Raw genomic sequence first — 23,524 nt, 5'->3', positions numbered from 1 at the left:
ATTGAGAGGATCTGATGGACAATGTAATTTTATGGACTGAATGATATGAAAGGCCTCAAGAACTATGTATCCAACACTTTGGCATGTGTAAAAGAAGACCTACATATTTCAAAGCAGTTACAGATGCAAAATATATCCATAGAAATATATGTTCCATATACTTGGAAGTCAGAGGCAGGACAATCGCTTGAGCCCAGGAGTTTGAGACCAACCTGGGTAACATGGTGATACACTGTCCCTACAAAAAAATACAAAAATTAGCTGGGTGCAGTGGCTCACATCTGTAATCCCAGCACTTTGGGAGGCCGGGGCGGGTGGATCACCTGAGGTCAGGAGTTTGAGACCATCCTGGCCAACATGGTGAAACCTCATCTTTACTAAAAATACAAAAATTCAGCTGGGCATGGTGGCATGTACCTGTAATCCCAGCTACTAGGGGGACTGAGGCAGGAGGATCACTTGAACCCGGGAGGTGGAGGTTGCCGTGAACCGAGATCGTGTCACTGCACTCCAGTCTGGGTGACAGAGTGAGACTCTGTCAAGAAAGAAAGAAAGAAAAGCGAAACAAGGAAACAAGGAAGGAAGGAAGGAAGGAAGGAAGGAAGGAAGGAAGGAAGGAAGGAAGGAAGGAAGGAAGGAAGGAAGGAAGGAGGGAGGGAGGGAGGGAGGGAGGGAGGGAGGGAGGGAGGGAGGGAGGGAGGGAGGGAGGGAGGGAGGGAGGGAGGGAGGGAGGGAGGAAGGTCCTTTCTGGGTTTCCATCTAAAATCAAAGAAGAAATCATTGTTTTCAATAACAATATTTTAAAATCCACCGTATAACTTTTTTTTCTTTAAAAGAAAAATATCGATCTAAGAAAATAATACCTAACATGGTGTTAATGAAAAGTAGGATGGATTGTTTATGTGTACATAAGAACTTAAAGTTCAAAGGAAAAACAGCATGCATATCAGCATGTTGACCTGGCTCCGCTGACAGCCAGGATTACCAGTTATTTCACTTGGTGTGCACCAGTGCCACTTGGAAACTACCCACCTTCCATGAGCAGGTCTACTCAACCAAATCTTACTTTCATGAGACTGTGAGGATATACAACTGGGGACATTTCTTATACTCAGAGGACCACAAGTCATGGCTGTGGCCACTTCTGATTCTGACTTCAGGGGTCACCCAGACCCCAAGCCACCCAAACCTGATAAAGGCAAGTTGATCTTGGGCAAGGTTCAGAGCCAGCAGCACAGCTGAAAGGTAGTGGAGAGCACTTTCAGATGCTATATTTCAACTGACATGAAGTGAAGCAAGAGGGGAAATAACTAACAATAATCTGAATAAAAAACAAAAGAAAAAAAAAAGGGCCGGATGTGGTGGCTTACACCTGTAATCCCAGCAGTTTGGGAGGCTGAGGCAGGTGAATCACCTGAGATCAGGAGTTCGAGACCAGCCTGGCCAATGTGGCGAAACTCCGTCTCTACTAAAAATACAAAAATTAGCCGGGCATGGTGGCATGTACCTGTAATCCCAGCTACTAGCGAGACTGAGGCAGGAGGATCGCTTGAACCTGGTAGGCAGAGGTTGCAGTGAACCAAGATTGTGCCACTGTACTCCAGCCTGGGCAATGGAGCGAGACTTTGTCTCAAAAAAAAAAAAAAAAGAAAAAGGAAAAAAAATGACTGTCCTGGGTTTACAGGTAGCTCACACCTGTAATCCCAGCACTTTGGGAGGCTGAGGCAGGAGGATTGCTTGAGCCCAGGAGACCAATCTGGGCAATACAGCAATACACTGTCTCTACAAAAAATTTTAAAAATCAGCCAAGTGTAGTGATACACACCTGTAGTCCTAACTCAGGAGGCTAAGGCAGGAGGATTGCTTAAGTCCAGGAGTCTGAGGTTGTGGTGAGCTATGACTATACGACTCCATTCCAGCCTGGGCTACAGAGTGAGATCCCATCTCTAAATAAATAAATAGACCATAAATTCTGTAATGTGAATCTTTAGACAAAGACTACTAAATCCATCAAATGATATATGAAGTTTTGTTACAACAAATGTTTATATATTGAGTTAAAAATTATCTGTACACATACACACAACCTGCATTTACTTAGTTTAAAAGGAGTGTCAATATTAAAATTAGGGATTTTGGCCAATTTGGGTGCAGTGGCTCATGCCTGTAATTCCAGCACTTTGGGAGGCCGGGTAGATCATCTGAGGTCAGAAGTTTGAGACCAGACTGGCCAACATGGTGAAAACCCGTCCCTACTAAAAATGCAAAAATTAGCCGGGCATGGTGGTTCGCCCCTGTTATCCCAGCTACTCGGGAGGCTGAGGCAGGAGAATTGCTTGAACCCGGGAGGCGGAGGCTGCAGTGAGCTGAGTTCATGCCACTGCACACCAGCCTGGGCGACAGAGTGAGACCCTGTCTCAAAAACAAAAATCATTTTTTGTTTTTTTGTTGTTGTTATTGTTTTTGAAGATGGAGTCTCACTCTGTCACCCAGGTTGGAGTGCAGTGGCACGATCTCAGATCACCGCAACCTCTGCCTCCCAGGTTCAAGCAATTCTCCCGCCTCAGCCTCCCAAGTAGCTGGGATTACAGGGCTGCACCACCACGCCTGGCTAATTTTTGCATTTTTAGTAGAGATGGGGTTTCACCATGTTGGCCAGGCTGGTCTTGAACTCCTGACCTCAGGTGATCTGCCTGCCTTGGCTTCCCAAAGTGCTGGGATTACAGGTGTGAGTGACCATGCCCGGCCTAAGAATAATAACTTTATAATTATGAAAAATCTATTACATATTCATCAGTTTGCCAGCATTAATCTCAAAGCATAAGTTTTACTTTTTGGGGATAAAGAGATAGATTGTGTTTTAGCCATATGACCAATGTAGAAACAAGCTAAGGTTAACTCCTCATCTAATGAATAGGCCCGATAAAAAAGTTGGTTGACCACAACATGAAAAAATAAATGACCATAAGCTTGGAAATGCTACCTCTAGTGTTTCAGAGTGTCGATCACATTTGTAGTCATCACTTAAAGAATTAATGTCTGCCAATGTTTTCATCTAAAATATATTTACAGAGGTCAGAAGAGCTATGTCCGTCCTCCTCTATGCAAAGAGGTGACGACTTCAAGGGGTATGTCACAAGCCAAAGTTTAGTTAGACTAAGTTAGTTAGCTGGTTTGTAGTTATATCCACTAAGTCTGATCTTCTGACCCCTCAGTTTTACAACTTTCCACTCTGTGCTGCACAGCACCTCTCCACTTCTGAGTTAATCATTTCTTTGCCATTATCTGGCAAGAATTCTTATCTCTTTTGCTGTCACTTTATAACAGGGTCCTCTTATCAACCTGCATAGAGTCATGTGATGAGTCAAAGCCTATCAAAAGTTTCCACTCTTCTGATTAGAAATCATCATGAAACTGGATACATGGTTTACAGCAGGTCACTAATGTTGGAAAAAGTACAGAGTCCAGGGAAAGACTTGCTTGTAACTTTATGAATTCTGGATTTTTTTTTCCCTTTGCTTTTTCTTAACTTTCACTAAGGGTTACCGTAGTCTGATGTGTCCTTCCCAAGGCCACGAAATTTGACAAGCTGCACTTTTCTTTTGCTCAATGATTTCTGCTTTAGGCCAAAGAACTGCCTATAATTTCACTAAGAATGTCTTCTAATTCGGATACTGGGGATTTACAAGAGTCTTTAAAGCACGGACTTACACCTATTGGTAAGTAGGAGTTGCTCTATTGATCATCTATTTATTCTGCTAGTACATACATATAATTTAATCTCGTTGATGGATTTTGCATTTTAAGTCATGGCTTTTCCTATTATGTTTATTAAAAGCACATAATAAGCCCATGTATGTGTATCACACATTTATCTTTCTTGCAGTTCAAAAAAAGCAAATGAATATTTCAACATATGAATATTATTCATTATATCTAGTGTTTACTGGTGGCATTCTATTAGCCTAAACAGCGAGAAAATATAATTTATAATTTAACAATTTCAACTTTAATATTTACTGATAATTTTAATCAGAAATAATAAGCTAAAATTTGAACAATTTGAAACAAGTTAATCATATTGACTGATCACTGATCAAACTTTAACAGATAGCTGTCAAGTATTTGTTACTTTTCAACCCACACAAAAGTATGGTGTCTCATTCTCTGCTTATACTGTAAAAACTTTTCATTTTATCTTCCTGGGGAATGAAAGCCATGCCCCCCCGCCAAAAAATAAAACCCAAAAAACTAGACCATCACTAATAAAGGATTTGAAGTTAAGAGCTACTGGTTTTTTTTTGCAACAATTAGTATATTTTGTTTTTACAAACAGAAATAAGTAAATAAAGCTACTTTTCATTTAAAAAATAGAGTTACCAACTTGTGAATTTTATAGCAAGACTACATTCAATTAATCCTAAAAGTAAAGGACTAAAGGGAAGTGATTCTCAGTGGTCTGTAATTGTCTGTTGGAAGTCATGCCCTTCTGCCTTTCCCCCGGTTTTTGAAGGACCTGTGTCTTTTCTGGTAGCATTTTCCTAGGCTTTCGGACTGGAACTTCCCTCCGAATTTGCAGGGGCCTGTCATGAGCTCTGAGTCTCAGCTCCATTGTAACAAGAAAGAAAATCCAGGCTTGAGTTTTTCCTCTTTTTTCCTTCCGAGTCAGCTGACTCCACAGAATGCAGTGATTGCTTTTTTTTATGGGCCAACTACACCCTAAAGTATATCACTTGAGGAAATGTTTACCAAAAATGTTCTATACTTACGAAAAAGAAAACACGGGGAAGGCAAGCAGGGTGTAACACACAATCAATTGTTCTGCAGATAACACAGAAAATACAGGCACAAGAAAGATGAGAGAGAAGCACAAAACGATTTCGCATCTTTTTCGTCGGTCTGAACCGCCGCGGTGTGCAGGCGAGGAGTCCTTCCCGGCAGCTCCGCGCAGCTCCCGCTCCGCGGCGAGGGCCGCAGCTAGAGCGCGCTCGGGCGGGAGACGCGGACTGAGCGCGCACGGGGGACGCGCGCTCGGGGGCTCGCGCCCGCGCGGGCGGTCTTGGGCTCTTGCCGCGCGCAGCCCCAGCTGGCCGCTGCCAAAATAGAGTTGAGCTGGGTCGGGAGACCACACACGCCGATCCCCCGCTGTCTCCCCCAGACCCCAAGGGTGAATTAAAGAGGGTAAGGTAGGGGAAGGAGACGCTGTTGCACTTCTCTCTGCAACCCGGGAAGAACTGTATTTCCACCGACCGCACCCGCAACTCACATAGCAAGGAACCGAGGCGGGTACACGCTGAGCGTAAACAGAGAACACCTGCAGCTTTGGAATCCGTCCCACCGCAGAGGGCTGGGAACCGGAGGACTGTCGGTCCAGCCTATGAGAGGCTGCTGGGGACTAAGCCTCAAGAAAAGTACCGAAGAAGGCTCTCCCCTGGCCTCAGCGAGCCTACCCCAACATCCTAAACCTGTGCAGGCACTTCCGGGCGCCGGATTCCGGGATAACAAAATTCCAGTTTCCGGTAAAAGAGACCTCTTTCAGGATCTTATTCGCAGCCACCCGCCCCTTCCCAACTCAAGCACACCCCCTCCGCCTCCTGGTATTGCAGCCCCGCAGGTGGTTGTGAGGTGTCCGCATCTGCAACATCTTAGTGACCCCGAGGCGACTTTGGCACCGAGAGATCGTCTGTTTAACCTCGTAGCCTCCAGGAGGGTGCTGACCGTCGTTCCCAGGGTGAATGGCTGGACAGAGCCATCCAAAGGGCTGAGGCAGAGGAAGAGAGGGCGGTGAGGAGCCATCAGACTGAACTGTTGGATTGAAGGGCCTGACCCGATTCCTGAAGGAGAGATGCTCTTTGAATGGGTCTTTCTGATTTGCCCAGGGCAGCCCCACTGGGAAGAACCCACGGGTGCAGCTGTAGAGAGTGACTGAGGGTCTCGAGAGTAGCTTTCAGATGGCAAATTGCAAGTTGGGTTGTGTTGAGTCGTTCACAAAACTGAGCCCGGTGTATGTAGACATCAGTCAGGGTTTACAATTCTACATTTAATTCAGTTGTGTTGTACTAGGAAATGGGCCTCGTTTTATTTAAAAAGCGACTCCATGGTTTTTAACTAGGGACTACATCTTGTATGCACACTGATGGTTACATGAAAGTTTTGTGTAGATGTCTGTGCTTGTATAGAAAAGCAGAATTGAGATAAAGTTGTTCCTTCTGCCTACCTGCAAGATAATCATTCAATGTAGTGTAAGAGCAGCACGCTCAGGTTATAACTAGATTGCTCCCTTAAAGTTAACTAACTCTGGGACGCTGGTCAAACTCTTGGTTTCTCGTCTCTGTTTTCTTCTTTCTCCCAGATAGGATGATTCTATTGAATAATATGCAGTACTAACTTTAGAGGCTTTTTATATTTACCTATATTAAGAAAAGAGCCTTATCTGTGTGGTAGGAAATATGTTATACATGAAACAAGTATTTATTGACAACTCCCACAATGTGCCCAATATTGTGCTTTGATTCATATTAAATTTCCATAATTCTTCAAATTAACTGCATTTGCAGAATATTTTATGCATTCATTATAATATTGCATATTATCCACAGAAGGTTATGTCTGCATACTTAGGGGTACATGATACACAGTGCAAACACTGTATTGAGTCTGTAATATGAGGCTTGCTATCTGGTCCCCTGAACACTCTGAGTCTGATTTTATTTCAGTGATAACCTCCACCAAGCTCTGCGCTCATAAGGATCTCTGAAAGTAGACGTCATCAGTGGAAAGTGTGATAGCCGTTATGTCACCCTAACCTCCAGCCAGCTTTATTTAGAATGCTAACCACCCAAGCCCATGTTCTGATTCTCGCAGCTCGGGCTTAGGCTGCCAGTTTCTTCTGGGAAGCTAAACTCCGGAGCCTCCCTTCTTTCCATGCCCCAGCCCATCTCCAAAACAGCGCTTCTCAGATTCCTCTTTTCTGGCCTGGATCCACAGGTTGTGACCAGAGTTAAAAGAGTTCTTAGGCCAGGCACAGTGTCTCAAACTGGTAATCCCAACACTTTGGGAGACTGAGGCTGGAGTATCACTTGAGCCCAGGAGATCGAGACCAGCCTAGGCAACATAGAACCAGTCTCTACAAAAAAAAAAAAAAAATTTAGCTGTGTGTGGTTGTGGTGGCATGTGTCTGTAGTCCCAGTGACTAGGGCTTGGGGGTGGAGGTGGGAAGATCACTTGAGCCAGGGAGGTCGAGGATGCTGTGATTATGCCTTGAACTCCAGCCTGGGTAACAAAGTGAGACCCTATCTCAAAAAAAAAAAAGGAAATTTTTTTTTTTTTTTTTTTTTTGAGGCATAGTTTCACTCTTGTTGCCCAAGCTGGAGTGCAATGGCATGATCTTGGCTCACTGCAACCTCAGCCTCCTGGGATTCAAGCAATTCTCCTGCTTCAGCCTCCCGAGCAGCTGGGATTACAGGTGCATGCCACCACGCCTGGCTAATTTTTTGTATTTTTAGAAGAAATGGGGTTTCACCATGTTATCCAGGCTGGTCTCGAACTCCTGACCTCAAGTGATCCACCCGCCTCGGCCTCTCAAAGTGCTGGGATTACAGGCATGAGGCACTGCACCCGGCATCTTTAACACCTCTTCTAATAAACCAAGAGAGATTTATAGAGGAACGGAGAACAGAGGCTTGTTAATGCTTCTCTCCTTTACTTGACCCCTCCACCAGACACAATGTCTAGGATTATCTTGGATTCAGCCTTGAACATGAGCTGAGCTAGAGAAGGGCATGTTGTCAGACTTCCACCTACAGGCCAACCCAATCCCCACCCCCAGGGATGCACTAGGCAGGCAAGACAACTTCACTCTACAGGTCTAGAGTCTACCTTAGGATAAAGCTAGTTCTTTGAGTTGCACTTCCTCACGCTTCACCTTATTGGAAGACACTTCTCAGATAAATCCAGTTAGCTTCAAGGAACTTCAGGAGTTTGGAGGGCATTGTGCTCTGGGGAGGCCCTGGGGAAGAGTTGAAATATGACCAATATGATCTGGAGAGGTCAAGCTTGAGAAAACCATGTGAACTAAAACTGACCAGGCCAGTTGATAAAGGTTGCCTCTTCTTTAGTCTTTTGGGAAGCTGTTATGTATGTTTTTGTGTGGTTGCTAAGTAAGAAAAGATATTTGGAGTTTAACTTTTAAACACCAAATAACCTGAATGCAGATGACCATGAGCACTTACATGAGCAGTTTTATCTGGTGATAAATGTAATTGTCTCCAAGGACTTTGTCAAGTCCTGCAAGACAATCAAGTTAACAAGCACATCCCACTGGAAGGTGGTCCTAGAATGGTTAGTGATTCCCTTTTTAGTTTTCTTACAGAATGATGAGTTTGAGTGAAGCTAAGGGGAAAGCAGGACAAAGGGGAACTGAGATATATGTGTGTGTGTGTGTGTGTGTATCTCCAGCATAGTATATTTCTTTCCTGGCACTATCTCATTTAACTATAAAGCTTACTTTGTTAACCCAATTTTACTGATTTAAAGAATGGAATCAGAGGTCAAGTAATTTACTCAGCTTGTCAAGAGAATGAACTGTAAACAGAGCCCAAGAAATATTCTGAAATACATACTCTTTCTCCAAGGTAGTAACTACTTGTTCTTGTTGATATAAAGGAATTATGATTTAATACAACGTTGGTCTATGTAAACTTTCCTCCAAGAGACATTTCGAGCTTAAGAAACACATTTATAAGTGGCTTTTTAATCTTCCTTTCCATTCTACAGTAGAAATCAGATTTGGATCCTTCTAGAATTCAGAAGGGTGGCATAGGGAGTAGTGTATGGAGAGCAGAGTGGAAATCGCATCTGGGAGGACTGAGATTTGAGTGGGATGGGATGAAGGCACTTCTGGTCCCCTACTCTGGAGTTTCCTGGAAAGGATCTCTGGAGTTTGGATGAAGTTTAGCTTGTGAATTTGTGGTGTATGGTAGCAACTCGCAGGGCTGCCAACAGACGGTGAGAAGGAACTGAGAGGAAATTCAGAGCATGTACTTGTTATAGAGTCAGTGGGTATGAGGAGGGCAGGGAAATCACTCAAATTGAGTGACTGAATTAGATAGCATAAACAAACATACTGTTGTCCCATGAAAGAAGGGGATAGGGAAAGACAATTTAGGTGTCAATTTAAAAAAAAAAAGCACTTTTGACAAACCTAGCTGTGCCTCCTGCAGCGAGATAGGCTAGTCCCACACCCATGGTAGCATTTTTCACGGTAAGTGCTGGATTCCTTGCTCAGGGTTTGGATGCCTGCAGCCTCTGCTTCCCGGCCCCCTGCAAGCTTCACCTGCTCCAGCGGCCTCTACAGGAATGGAAAGAAAATTGGTCGGAATCCACTGCTTGGTCCTGGAATCAACTTCCCAGTTTCCAGACAAGAAACTCCGGAGAAAACAAGTGAATCTCTCTCAAGCCTTGGCACACACTGTACGCCATCTCTTAATCGCAAAAGTTATCTCCATGTTGGAAGAGCCCACCCCCTTCTAATTGTGCAACCTCTGTAACTGCCCAGACCGTAACACTTTCCCTAGTTCCACGCTCCATGCTTGAGTGTGACCGTACCACTGTTAAGTCTTGCCTTTCCAAGCTCCCATTTTCTTTGTTAACCAAGTGAGATCCAAATTGCTGGACCCCGCACCCTGCGGTCCCTGCACTCTTTGACGTTAAGAATCAGAAGCTCGTAGCTCAGGCAGGGGCTTTTCTGAAGGAAGAAGTTTGGTTGGATTCATCCCCTCGCTGCAAAAGCCAAGGAATTCTGAAGCAATGCAGGACGTTACCCCTTCCATCAAGAAGTTTCCAGTATCGCCGGATACATTTAAATGGCAGCCTAGAATAATCTCGTGCTAAGGATTTTGTTCCTGACCCAGGTTGAGGAGGAGGAGAGGGTGTAAAGGAGGCAACTTCACGTGTTCAGCTAGTTTCACAAGGTGCTTTGTGGCCTGCTAGCGCCGGGATCGTCGTTCTGTTGGCCCCCAGGCTGGACAGGATTGGTTCCAATGGATGGAGTCTCAATAGTTTTGAACTGGAGCTGGCTCAAATTTCCATTTCAATTACAGAGAGGAAGAGATAGATTAGACTGGACCACCTACCCAAGATTATTTCCCCTGCCCCGCTCTTTTCTCAAGACCAGATCTCCCTGTTACACTCTTCTGAGGGAATCGACTATACCCTGGTGGGGCGCGCCAGGACCCTTGGTTTGGGACAACATGCTGCAAAGAAAATAAGTGAAAAGGTTCTTCAGTGAACTCTTTTCATACAAAGAGCCGTAGATTCCGATATCCAGGCCAAACTCTCCAAAAACCCCTCCTTTCCTTTGGGGCAAGGGTGGGAGGTTGCCTGGGGGGTGGGTGGGGTAGGTTGGATTACCCAGATAATTGCTTTGGCTTTCGTTTTCCTCTGCGATAAAAACCGCGCCACGCCAGATCAAGATATTCTCATAGTGATTGTGAATCAATCGCCATCCTCCTGCTCTAGGGGCTGATGTTGATGTCTTAAGTAGTTATTTACACGTGCAGCAGAAAGGCTTTTTTTTTTTTAAACGAGGCACGACTACTCACCTATTCACGTTTGCTTTTTTAAAGCTTCGGTCAACACGACGCTCCCTGGTAATTACTTTGGCTGTACTGAAATTTAACCCGTCTCTTTTTAATACAAAGCGCTCGGGATGCGGGCGGGTGGAGCCTACGGGCGTGGGCGGGTAGCCCAGCCCTCTGAGCCCAGGAATGAAACCGGAGTTCTGGCTAAACTTTTCAGAGAAAGGCAAAAGCGACTTCTGATGGGCTTTTCTGCTGGGAGCGGCGGAAAAATTAGGCAGACCCGGAGTTTCCGTAGGCTGATAAACTTGCTCCTCTTCCCCCTTGGGCTATCCCGGCCTGGTAACGGAGACCTGAAAAGAACCTAGACTTATTCTGGGGTCTAAAAAGTAGATAGGTGGGACGAAAAAAGTAGTTGTCCTGGTTTCTTAAAAAGCACCAAAAAGTGGGAATGGAAGAGTAGACGGGAGAAATTGTTTCCAAGGAGGAAGGTTTTGCAAGTTTTGTACGAGTTTGGGTGGGTCATCTACCCAGGCGCGCGGGAAAGGTGTGTCTGCCACACCTTTTGCGAGCCCAGGAAACCTGAACCGCTCCTGAAGATCCTGATATTTTTTTTCCTTTGTAGCCCGCACGGGTCAAGCGCGCGGGGGCCGACCAACACTTCCCAGGTCAGGTCGAGCTGATTGCTCCCAGCTCGCGCTCCGAAATGCGGTGCTGAACCAAGGGAAGGAGGAGGTGGGGAGGAGGGCAGGCAGTTGCATCCTCGCGAGTGGGGAGTGCGAGACATCCTCAGCTCCAGCCAGCTGGGTGAATGGGGCGCGCACGGCCCCGTAACGCCGAGCGTGGATAAAATATGCTAGGACTGCGCTTCTCGGGCTCATCAAGGTTGCGGGAGCCTCCCAGAGCCATCATCCTTCGTAATTGCAACCGTCAATCAACACTTCAAGACAAAGTCAGAATCCGGAAGGGCGAGCCCTGGAGACCAGTCTTGTCGGAAAGAAGGAGGTAGAGGGGAGGTGGGGGGAAAGGAGAGAAGTTTGCCAGAAGTTGACAGAGGGAGTGCAAAGAAATTGAGAACGCACAAGGTAGTTGAGCAGAGCTGTCCCCCGGTCCCACCACCGACTCCCAGACCTCCCGGGTTCTAGTCTCTGGTCTCCCCCACCAGTTACAATTCCCGCAGCGGCAAGTACGGGGTGGGTTCCTAAATGTGCTTCCACTAACAGGTAGAGTGGCAGTTGCTAAGATGTCCCTGACGGAGGATGAGATGCGTCTGTCCGCCCGCGATAGGTGCATTTATGGGTAGGTCCAGACCACCGCTGGCGCCGGCGTTTAGACCACACAGACCCCGTTCCACCTACTTACATCTCAACTGCTTTCCCTTCCCGCAGCCACTTGGCTGTCTTCACACTGCGGCCTCGGGAACCCAGAACCATTCCCAAGTATCCCATCTTAGACTCCGCGAACTCGGGTTCCTCCTCCCACAACTTCCTTTCGGAGAGGGCTTTCTGGGGGACGCCCAGGCCCATCCAAGGTCACTGAGCTAGCGGGTCCCCGGCTTCAATAGGGGTCCCTCACCCAGCAGAATTGAAGGGTCAAAGGACCAGAGTGAGTGCTCGGAAGGAGGAGGGAGTTCTGAGGGCTAAGAAAGGGTGCACTTGGAGGGCAGTAATGAGCTTGACGCTGGAAGTCTGGTGCTGCCTCCCCTTCCTCTGCATCTGCCTCCAGGGTGGAGACCCGGCTGCTTCCTTAAATCCCTGGCGGAGGTACCTGAGGAAGGTTTGTGTGCCCTCAGGTCTCTGGCAAGAATCAATTCCTGTGGAACATTCCTTGCCTCGTCCACTGCTGGAGGGGATCTTGACATCCTTCCAGGGGATCTGAAATAGGGTTGCCCCCAGGGAGCTTTTCCCGTCGTCGGGGTGGAGGCCTGGAGCGCCGAGGGCTTAGGCTTCTGAGCTAGGAGTTCACTTGGTTCTTAGGAAAGGCCGTTTTCCCTCGCTTGAGACTTTCTGCTCTTTCATTCCCCCTCCAGTTCGCTGCTACGCTTAGGTGTCGGCCTGGACTAGACTTTCAAAGCAAAGGAAAGGGCTTCCCTCCGTGATATAAGTTCCTCCGTGAATTTTTTTAAAGCATGGATTTTTAAAACCCCGTCCCCAGCCACTATTCCCTCCCGCACCCCTCCCATTTTGTGAGGATTTTTCTTTCCTGGAAAGTCTACCTGTGGAGAGATAAATGAGTGCCAGCTGGCCTTTTGCCACCACCACTTCCATCTTTCGGGGATGTGGTGGGAGGGTACACTGGCATGGACCGAGAAGTCGCTAGTGTGGCCTAAGCAAGTCCCTTCTGGCCCTGGCAGCTGGCGTTATGAGCATGGTCACAAAGCTTGCCTCACTAGATCAGCCTCAGCCTCAGTCTCAGCCTCAAGTCAAGGCAGGGTTTCTTGATACACTACAATTTCAAGGTCCTGTCAGACCCTTTTTCAACTTCTTTCAATTCTCCTAACTTCCCCCTGCTTCACCAAGCAGAGGTGAAATCACCATCACACACAGGGTTGGAGGCTTCCTCTAGGACCAAGGGTCTAGAGTCCTGCATGCTTGCCAGGCTAGGATCTGGGAAAGGTGCTGTATCATAAGTGCCCCCATAAATTCTTCGAACTGCTGTAGGAGGAAGTTCTTCTTAATTAAGGCTTTGAAATAAACTGATTTTCAGAGTTCACAAGCAAAGCAGGGCAACCACTGCAATAAGCCCTGAAACTAACTCCCTTTCTTTATTTTCTTAGTTCTCAGTGATATTTAAAACAACCAGGAATACTGAAATGTGGTGACAGTGATACTTGATACTATCATGAAAATTGGAGCTTTTGGCAACTTCAGCCCACTTCTCCATACAAACTAATGGACAGGACTTCATAAGTTTAAACGTTTCCATGAAACTTGAAGTTGCTACTAAAGCTGAAGCCTAAATAACTTTGATCCTGAATATATACTAAAGAGCAAAATGACAAATCAGTTAAGAGAGTCAGTAGTACCTGAATTGCCAGGTGTGAGTGGGTGATAAACAACCCATTTTATATAAATTATGCACTGCAAAGATTGAAATAATTTCCAATTCACCAAATACCGGACTGAGCAGTTTCAATGTGTAATCTCTATACCATTCAAATAGAATAAACTTAGATCTTTTGAGATTCAAATTCACCCCCTTGTGGGTGGACTCTGATAATTACTTCGTTGCACAGCAGACCCTGAATATGAGGCATTTCGCATGCAGTCAGGAGGCTGGAAAGAATGTTTTTCATCTTGTTGGGAGGAGATCTGAAAACTTTGAAAATGCGGCTGGGCTGGTGGTCGAAGAGCTTGCATAACAGATGGTTCTTCAAAACATTTTTTAAATGCTGGGCCTCGGCCTCAAGTGGATGGTCCCATCAGACAACAGAATGAAAAAGTACAGCCTGGACTGATCCTTGTATTCTGTGTGGAAACACAGGTCACTAAAACTGGAAAGTCTGTCGCTTAGATGATCTTGGGCTCCAGTCCAGGGTCTTTTAAAAGTAAGCGAAGGGACTAGGGCGCAGGCTGGGGAAATAGGAGTGGCTGCCCCTTCCTCTAATTCTAATGAGTGAGCTCTTGGCTTGTGGCCCGCCTCTCATTGAGCCAGGACCCTCGGCCCCTTCAGGGCGCCGGGGCCCACGTGTCGCCTCTCCAGGGTCTCAGTGCCCTGGGGAGTTGAAGCTGGAGGACCCTTGACCGCGGACCAACTCTGCACGTAAGAACGCTCAGCTGAATTTTCTCCTTTCAGTGATTTAAATGGGCGTTTGACTCCCCTTCATCTCCTCATCCGACACACTAGCTAGGGCACACGCCCACACGCGTCCCCATCCCTTCTTGCTTCCCCTCAGCTGGAGGAAATTGCCGCTCTGGCTGCTTCTCCTTCTCCGCCACGCTCAGACAGAGGTCGCTTCTGACTAGCTGTAAGACCCGGCTGCATTTACATCCCCCCCGCCCCGGGCCAGGGTGGGGTGGGAGGGGGCGAGGCGGGGTGAAGAGGTTGGGGCAGGCCTTGGGACTGGAGCCTGAGCCTCATCCTTATTGGCTGGCGGCTAGGGTCCGACCTGAGTCGGGAACCCGCGTCCCCATTCACTGTCTTCACCCCTCAATCCAGCCTTTCCCCTACCCCTGGCCCCACTTACCTCCTTCTCCCCCTCGTCTTCCCCCCGTCCTTCCCAGCACCGTCACCCTCGGGGCTGGGAAGGGCCGTTCTCGGACCCGCGCGGGGAGTGGACCAGGCAGGAGAGGGAGGTTGGAACTTCACAACTCCACACTTGGCGATAGTGAGCGAGAGGGAGGCAGAGAGTGATAGGGGGAAGGGGCGGAGAGGAGGGGAGAGAGAAGGGAGGCGAGAGAAAGAGGAGAGAGACCCCTGCCGATCCAGAGCCAGCGGGCGGTGGAGGGAGGGGAAGGAGTCGCCCGAGCCGTCCGGGAGCAGTGGCAGCGGCACAGCCGAGGCGGCAATAGCAGCCCCGCGGTCGCCTTCGCTGCCCGCCGGGAGCTCGGCGGTTCACCGCTCCGCGCCCCGGGCAGCTGCGTCCTCGCCACCTCCGCCTCCTGCGCCCTTGCGGAGCCGAGCCAGAGTGCCGGGAAGCTGCCTTCCTCGCCTCCTTTCTTAACCCCGACCTCCTCCTCGCAGCTCGGGGGCGGCTCCGGAGCTGTGAGACCGGACAGGGCTCAGAGGTCCTGCCCGGCAGCCCCGAGGAGGCGGAGGCACGCTCTGGCGAGGCGAGAGTGTTGGGTGAGCGGGCACCCCGGTCGCGCCTTCCTTCTTTTCGCCGGAGTTGAATCCGTGCTGCCCGTGTCCAGGTGCTGGGCTTCCGGACCGACACGGATCCCCCGTCCCCGCCCGCGGTCGCCTTGTCATGCTGCCCAAAGTGGAGACGGAAGCCCTGGGACTGGCTCGATCGCATGGGGAACAGGGCCAGATGCCGGAAAACATGCAAGGTAAGGAGGCGCCGCGCGGCGCTCCGGCTCCCGCGGCTTCCCCACCCCCGGGCTCGCCCTGCAGGCTTCAGCCTCCCGCCCCGCGCGGGCGCGGGAGTAGCCCCGCTGGGCGCTCGCAGGCGCGGGAGTCAAGCCCCCTCCCCAGGTGCAGGCATAAAAGTTTATGGCTCTTGAACAATGTGGGGCAGAGGTTTGTCCAAGCAACGTCTAATTGGCCGCTTCTAATTAAGGAAAGAGAGGCTTCCAGCTCTATGGCAACCCAAGCAGGGCAGCTTCAGGCTAAAGGTACTTTAGAATAGTAAGATCATTCTAAGAAATGGAACGGCTCACTGGACGCCCGAACAGGTTCTCCGTCATTGGAATTGGTTTGTGTGGTACTTCAACCAGTACTCTTGTGTGGAGGGAGGCGACCCAGTCTAGGAGAGTCAACTACAGAAAGAGGTGACCCCCGAAAGGATTGTCTTATCGGTATTAGAATGCATGTGACCACCCCAAAAGCCCAGGAGGCACCCGTAGCCAGCTCGGATTTGGACAATTCAAAACTGCTGGCAGAAATGAAGGGAACAAGTTACCCCAACCCCATCCCCTGTACGCGTAGTGCTGAGTGAGTTGGGGGGGGGGGGGGGGCAGTGGTTCGTTTATTGCCCCTTTTTAAAATCTGAAATCTGAAAATATGGAAGTCCCATTCGTTTTCCCAGCTCTTGATTGCCAACAAAAAACAAATCCCGCTGGCTATATTTTCTCCGCATTCCAAAATAGCAACTCTAGATCTGGCTTGTATTAAGCCCTTCAGAAGTTTATCTCATTTGCTCTGGGCCGGGGAGGGAACAATGCTAGGAAAAGTCACCGGTGCTCTTCCATCCTCGCCCCTTCCAGGGTGCAGGATGTGCGGGCCGGCGGGCCTGTGATCCCGGAACGCTTCCTGCCATCCCCTTGCGCGAACTTGAAAGGGCTGGGAGGTGTTGAGAGCAGAGTTCAGGGCTGTGCACTCTGCGGTGCTGAGTGGGCGGCGCGCCCGGGCGCTCAGGCCCGGGGACCTGTCGTCGCCCTACCGCGGAGGGGAAAATACGTAGCTGGAGGGCGTGCGCCGTGCGGGTGTGATCCGTTACCCCATCGGTCATCCTGGGGTCTCTCCAGGCCTCTAGGTAGGGCTGTGAGAGTCCCCGGGAGCTGAGGCCCCAGAGGCTGACCTGTGGGTCTGGCTGCTATGGGAACCCGGCTGGTCCAAAGCAGGCTTTCTTCTGGGCACCTGGAATTCCAGCTTAGTGTGAGGCATCGGGGAAGTGGCGCGGGGAGGCTGAGCTGGGGGCCTCAGCCGGCAGCTCTGGAGAGCGCCTACCCTTGGGGTCGCTGGGTGAGGCCGGCACGGTTCTTGGCTCCAAAAGGGAAGTTTCTGCTTCTTGTTCTGGCGGGAGAAACCAGAGGCTTATTTTGAGAGCGGAGAGAGAAATATTATTGGTAACGTTTTCTTTGGAAAGTTCGAGAGGGGTCTTCTGTACACACTACCTACTGCCCCCAAACCAGAGAAGTAGTTTTTCTTTGGTGCCTGGGCTCAGAAGTCGCCACTCCCTCAGCCTATGGTTCGAAATCAGCATGGGACGCGCGGGGCAAGGCTTCGTCGGAGACTAGAGGCCTGCCTGTTGGGAGGAGCCCGTGGGGATGGGGACCCCATTCTCTTGCTTGCTCTGTTTCCCACCTGGGACGCCTCCGTAGTCCGACTCGTGGGGGAGCCCAGAAAGACGATTCACAACTTAGCCCCGGGACAGCGCAGCGCGCCCAACTTTGAGGGAACTTTGTGCTCCTCTCTGAGGCCCCAGCTTTCCAAGGCACCGCCGTCCGTTCTTTCTCTAGACCGAAACTGGGGAAGAGTGTGGGCGCTTCTTTGCCCCGATAGGTTCGCTTCCCCAAACGCCTACGTCGGCTGCACCAGGGCACCTGGGAAATTCTGAAAGGTGCCCAGGCCTCACACAGCAGCGTCTCCCTACTCGGCCTCTGTCTTTGGGTTTTTTCAAGAGGGTTTCTACCTCATCCCTCGGTCTTTTTTCGATGTCGGGTCCCCGAGGTAGGCACGGAGTCCCTCTGAAAGCAGTTACCTGTCTGTGCCCCTTTGGTGTAAAGTTAGAGTTTACTTTGTTGGGGGAAGGGGAGGTAGAAAAGATCACACTTGGGAAAGTGCGCTGTTCGCCTTATTCCTAAAACATGCCTCAAGACTGTCATCGCGATTGTTAGGAGAGCGATCAATGTCTAGGGGCTATAAAGGAATTTCTGAACCCTCGGCCCTTCCCAAACCCCCAGGTTCCTAAAACCCTAGGCGGGGGTCTCTTGGAGCTGGGATTCAGGCTGGTACTGCTGGGAGGACCGCGCCTAGCATCCCTTTATTAATATTTCACGAAAGCAGGGTCCTGCCTCCTCTGGAGCCTCTTTTCTCGAAATTTTCCCAAACTCTGGTTAACTCACTCCCCTGTAAGCGCCACCCTAGGGCTCTGTGTCCCAGGAAGAGACGCGTCAACTCCGCGGGTCTGCGCGCAGTCCTGAGCCGCAGCGCTGCAAGTGACCCCCTCGACGGCCCTTTCCGACCGAAGCGCTCTGGAACCAAAGAGAAAAAAAAAAACTTTATTTTCAGAAGAATAAGTCATCACTGCGGCGATACTGTGGCCGAGGACTTTGGCGATGGGGTGGGGGCTATTTCTCTTTCCTTTTTGGTAAACAAATCAGAGGAAACTTCTGTCCGGCCGTGGGTTTCCCATCCCCCACCTGCCCCACCCCCTGCAAACGCCACTGATTAACTTAAAACAAACTCGGCTTCGTGTTTGTGCGCCGTTGGGTAGCAGGAGGTAGAGCCTGGGCGAGAGCCTGGTGCGTCCACGGGTTTGGCCGAAGAGTGCCCAGGGGAATGCGGGCACGGTCCCGGCTGCGCAGACCTGCGGGTGCCCGCCCACCCGCGCCCGGCGCTCCCATACTTGACCTGTGTGGATGTGGAGTCTCCGGGAAATACCGGATCAGGCACTTCCTGGGGTCTCCTGGTCACTGCCCTTCCTGTGCATAGTTTGTCATCTTTTCAGCTGTGAAGACGCCTTCGCGGGTCTGCGTCCGGAGCAAGGCGGTTGGTTACCCGATCCCGGCAGTGAGCCGAGCCGCGCGTCGTCGCGGCCTGATTTCTGTTTAACTTTAACAGGGCGATCTCGAGGTGTTTATATTTTGCTATGATGATCGGAAACATGTGAGGTTCATTACAGGGCTTCAATACTTTGAAACCAAAACCCTCCCGTGTACCTTTTACTCTTCTGGTATTTTTCCCCGTACGGGCGTCCTCTATTTTCTTTTTCCTTCCTTTTATTTTCACAGATTTTCAAACGTGAGGAGATGAAAGTATCCAGAATAGAAAAGTACTGTCAATACGGAACTGAATGTTTCGATTATTCTAACAGATCTGAACGTTGGGAGCCTCAGGTTGTTTAGTTCAAGTGGGCTGCTCCTGAGAAGCGGGTTTCTGGGGCTTCAGTTTCTCTGTCGGACAGTTTGCAAATTGGTGCTGCTGTCTCTGTAAGCAAGGTGCACTTGCAGCAAACCACTTCAAGAGGGAGGGAATAAAGCCTGCGCTTGTTTCTCTACCTTAGGCGAAGGTGACATTTTGGAACTTAACTTCATAGGGATTTAAAAGAAATTCGAAACTGTTACTTTATGCAATTCATTTCTCTATTTGTTGCTTTGTGGAGTTATGAGACTTGTGTTTAAAAGTGGTCAGTTTAAAATGTTAATAGAAGAAGTTGGAATTGTTTGTGGCACATGGAATTGTATAAGGTGCATGCTCATGGATGGCAAAAGATGTTTTACTTGTAAAAACAGTTCAGTAAGACCTTGCTAAAAATTGTTTTTATTTTATATTTTACCATGTGATATTTGCCCAGCAATCACCAAAATGCTTTCTGTTGCGGGATTAACACCTACATGTAAATTAATTGAATATGTGTATACATTTGTCTTTTTGTTTCAGTGTCTCAATTTAAAATGGTGAATTACTCCTATGATGAAGATCTGGAAGAGCTTTGTCCCGTGTGTGGAGATAAAGTGTCTGGGTACCATTATGGGCTCCTCACCTGTGAAAGCTGCAAGGTTTGCTCACACATTGCTACCTGAAAAATATAATGTCCAACACCAAGATAAACCAGTGGATTACTTTTTTTAAGCTAAATTTAGGCTTCCTTTTTAAAGACTCAACTAAAAATGACAAAGAGGGAAAAAGAAAGTCTTAGGGAGATGATTCTTAAAAGTGTGTGTCTGATTTAGTTCAAAAGGCAAAGAAATTTATGCTGTTTAGAAAACTTTGCCAGTCTCATGGTTCTAAAATACTTCATTGTAGTAAAGTGATACAGCTGTAGAAAGACTTCCATTTCTAACGGTCCTAAATATTGATTTTGCTTGACTTATATATATTTAAAGCATCGTTGTTCTTGAGAGGGAATATGACAAAGTATTTCCCAAATACATTTTAACTTCAGAGTATTTCTGTGCTACAAGTCTAAACATTTTTTATCCACAGACATAAAAGCCTAAATTCCCAACTGTGTGATTTCATCTTGATTTATTCCAAAATAATTTTAAGGATTTTTTTGAAATTTATATCATAAAGACCAAGAAATCAGATTTTAGTTTTTAATATAATAATTTTTACAAATATATCATATAACCTATTTAAATACATGGATTTTAATATGTAAAATATGCTATATTGTTAATATAAATTATACTTTAAGAATTTATCTCAGAACTTTTTAATATATTCCCAGTAAATTCAGTATTCACTAGTTTTCAAAGTTTTTTGTTTGTTTGTTTGTTTTTGTTTTTAAGTGGAAAACTCAGTACAATTACTTAAACCACCACCAGGAAAATCCCTCCATTCTCTATAACAAAGTAAGAATGTTTCTCTTTGTGGCGAGTAGGTTAAATATGAATACTATCCTGGTAAAGCTCTTATTATATTATAAAGCCACACATTTTACTTTTGATTAACTCTTTTATATAAAATATAAGGAAAGCACATACCCTGTGTGCTACAATTCAGCTATCTGTGATACATGCTTTTTCTTTCCATTAGTTTTGCCTTTTTAAAAACAGTCCCTATATTTGAATGTATTCCAGTGGAATTATGAGCATTTTCCCATTTTACTCTTTACATCCTTTTGCTTTTAACTATCCAGTGTTGACATTTGTTAACCAAAAAAAAAAAAAAAAAAAAAAAAAAAATTCTGAGGTGTTTTGCTATTCAGTTTTTTCCACTGGCATTTTTCAATGGTTTATCACTGAAATTATATCAGACTACTTAAAAACAATGCCAGAACTTTATGAGTACCCCTATCTGGAACACGTGGGATAATAGGAAAACAGATTTTTTAAAAAATTGATCAATATAGATTGTATTTTTTCTGACTGTTGGGATGAAATGGTGTGTAGCCAAATCTCCCCAAGATTTGACTTAATTCTTCAAGAATATAACTGATACCAGAAAAATCTCCACCATGGCCTGGCACAGTTTGGGAAGGTTGATGTTGCTGAAATGTAAAATAAACCACAGAACCACATAAGGGCTCAAATAGTGCAATGAAAGGATTTACTGGTGATTTTCTTAAAATGAAACAATGGAAAAGATGGATGTTAGATTTATAATACGTCTCACTATTTTCTCTGTCTTATAGGGATTTTTTAAGCGAACAGTCCAAAATAATAAAAGGTACACATGTATAGAAAACCAGAACTGCCAAATTGACAAAACACAGAGAAAGCGTTGTCCTTACTGTCGTTTTCAAAAATGTCTAAGTGTTGGAATGAAGCTAGAAGGTAAGATTCTTCTAAAGACTACTGCCTATTAAAACTCTCCAACGACATGGACTTTAAAACAACATTGTACTTATAGCATGGTAACATTATTTTCCTAGCATTTTAACACTACTGACAATACTGTAAGATCTTTCTCTGTTTCGTCTGCAGAATAGTCTGAGTCTCATTTAATCATGGTGACATCTACTAGGAAGAAAATTTAAAATATTAGTTGTCTTCCCCCCCCCCACCCCTTTTTTTTTAGTTTGGGAGCAGATTCATTTGACACAAAAAAGGAAAAAAGATCAGGTTATGAAAATAAGACTAAAACAATCCAACTGAAAACAAGAATAATTTGTAAAACTATTAAAAGTAAAATATCCTTTAAGTTTTTAAATCAAGATACCCTAGGAAAAGTTTGATTTCAATCCTTTTTAAAATAGGTGTGCTTGTCATAAGTGTTAACTACTAATTTCATGATTCTTAAGCAAGAGTTAAAGCCTTTAATGGTGAAAAGGAGTTTCTCATGTAGGATATTTTTGGTAGTGTAGAAATGTATTTTTTTAAAAGATAATGACTGAGGCTGCAAAATAAAAAATTGAGAATCAGGAAACATGAAAAATAATGAACTATTAAATCATTAGCAAAGATTTGACAAGAACAAGAAAGTGGCTCCTCAAAAACCACACTTGAACTTTGTTGAAAGGGCAGACCCTATACTACAATGTACAGATTGGCAGCCAGTAAAGTTAATATGTGACTGCTGTAAATAATTTGTAGTTCATGTACTACTATGGTATGTTGCTGCTTTCTAGCCTCTGACCTACTGGCTTTTCATGGATTAAATATACTGCAAATAAAGCAATAACAAGGGATACATATCACCGATGGTGCTAGATACAAGAGTGCATTTTATTTGATCAATGAGGCACAGGCTATTTTTATTTGGAACTTTTCTGTTATATGGAACTCATACTTGATAGAAATACTAAAAAAAAAAAAAATCATATAAATCTGCTGAATAGCTAACACACTTCTTCCGAATAGAGGTAGCCACTTTGGTTATTATGAGGACTGTTAATGTCAGTATCATTTTTAAGAGATCATGAAAGGAAATAATTGATGCTTATTAATTTTCTTATTATCAATCACTATTATTTCCCAAATAGCAAAATATTGTGGTAGATGCTTACTACAGTAAGAGACTCAGAAGATAAGTAAATGTTGTGATTTTGCATGTCATTTAATTCCTTTTCAACAAAAATAATAAGGCTGCATTTCTTTACCTTAAATAATTAAACTTTCTTTCTTTTTTTTAAATTAAGCTTTCATAATTGTAAATCACTTGTGGTACATGCTCATGCTTCCTTAGGAGTGATATGAAACAACTGAATATTCAATAAATTATCATCCAGATGAAAAACTCTTTATAATCTTGTGCAATATTCTGTATACCTAGAATTCACAATAAATTTTTAATGTGATACTAGTCCTAAGATAAAAAGCTGAAAAACTTAACCTCCAGCAAGTTCAATATGTCACAAGCTATCAAAGGTCTCTAGTTTCTGTCTAATTGCCATTGGCCACTATGGACTTAGAGGGAACTGCTAACTAACTTATTAGTCATGGCCGCAGACTCCACACACCACTGTGGCCAAAGACTGTCTTGACAGCTTCTGAAATGAGTTTGTTTTAATTATGTCCAATTCTACTTAAATTAAAAGCAGTAACTGGTCGTCATCTGATGTGGGCTCATCAAGTCCAGGTGAAAATGATTTTCCAAGAAGAACATGTCCCCAACCCTTTTGTAATTGCAACAAGGTAGCCAAAATGGCTTTCAGGGAGGAAGGTATCTTGTGGGAAGGTATTCACAATTTAATCCAAAAATGGGTAACTCAATTCCACACCCCTGCAAAAGAAAACCCCAAAGCAGTTTGGGTTTCCATAAGGAACTGGCATAATAAAAGCATATACTCTTAGTAGAACAACTGATACTCTTTCTTAGCAATGTGAAATATTTATTGTCTTTTTCTTTTTTCTTTTCTTTTTTTTTTTTTTTTTTTTTTTTTTTTTTGAGACAGGAATTTCGCTCTTATTGCCCAGGCTGGAGTGCATTGGTGTGATTTTGGCTCACTGCAACCT

General features: G+C 46.1%; 1 protein-coding gene across 3 annotated transcripts in view; it reads left to right on the top strand.

Moving 5' to 3' along the window:
- Positions 1-3,410: 3,410 nt before the first annotated feature.
- The window catches only part of NR5A2 (nuclear receptor subfamily 5 group A member 2), a 148,169-nt gene continuing 128,055 nt past the window's right edge, over positions 3,411-23,524 (top strand). Inside the window, exons 1-4 of one of the 3 annotated variants that reach the window (XM_050782329.1) lie at positions 3,411-3,719; positions 15,431-15,568; positions 19,563-19,681; positions 21,262-21,403. In XM_050782329.1, coding sequence (XP_050638286.1) covers positions 3,656-3,719; positions 15,431-15,568; positions 19,563-19,681; positions 21,262-21,403 — 463 coding nt within the window. In that variant the 5' untranslated portion in view covers positions 3,411-3,655. Of the gene's footprint in view, positions 3,720-15,430; positions 15,569-16,626; positions 16,714-19,562; positions 19,682-21,261; positions 21,404-23,524 lie in introns of those variants that run through there. The other 2 variants (XM_050782340.1, XM_050782350.1) reach the window with 2 other exon arrangements.

The sequence above is a fragment of the Macaca thibetana genome, chromosome 1, assembly GCF_024542745.1.
Source record: "Macaca thibetana thibetana isolate TM-01 chromosome 1, ASM2454274v1, whole genome shotgun sequence".
Lineage (NCBI taxonomy): Eukaryota > Metazoa > Chordata > Mammalia > Primates > Cercopithecidae > Macaca > Macaca thibetana.
This window is presented reverse-complemented; position numbering and strand designations above follow the sequence as displayed.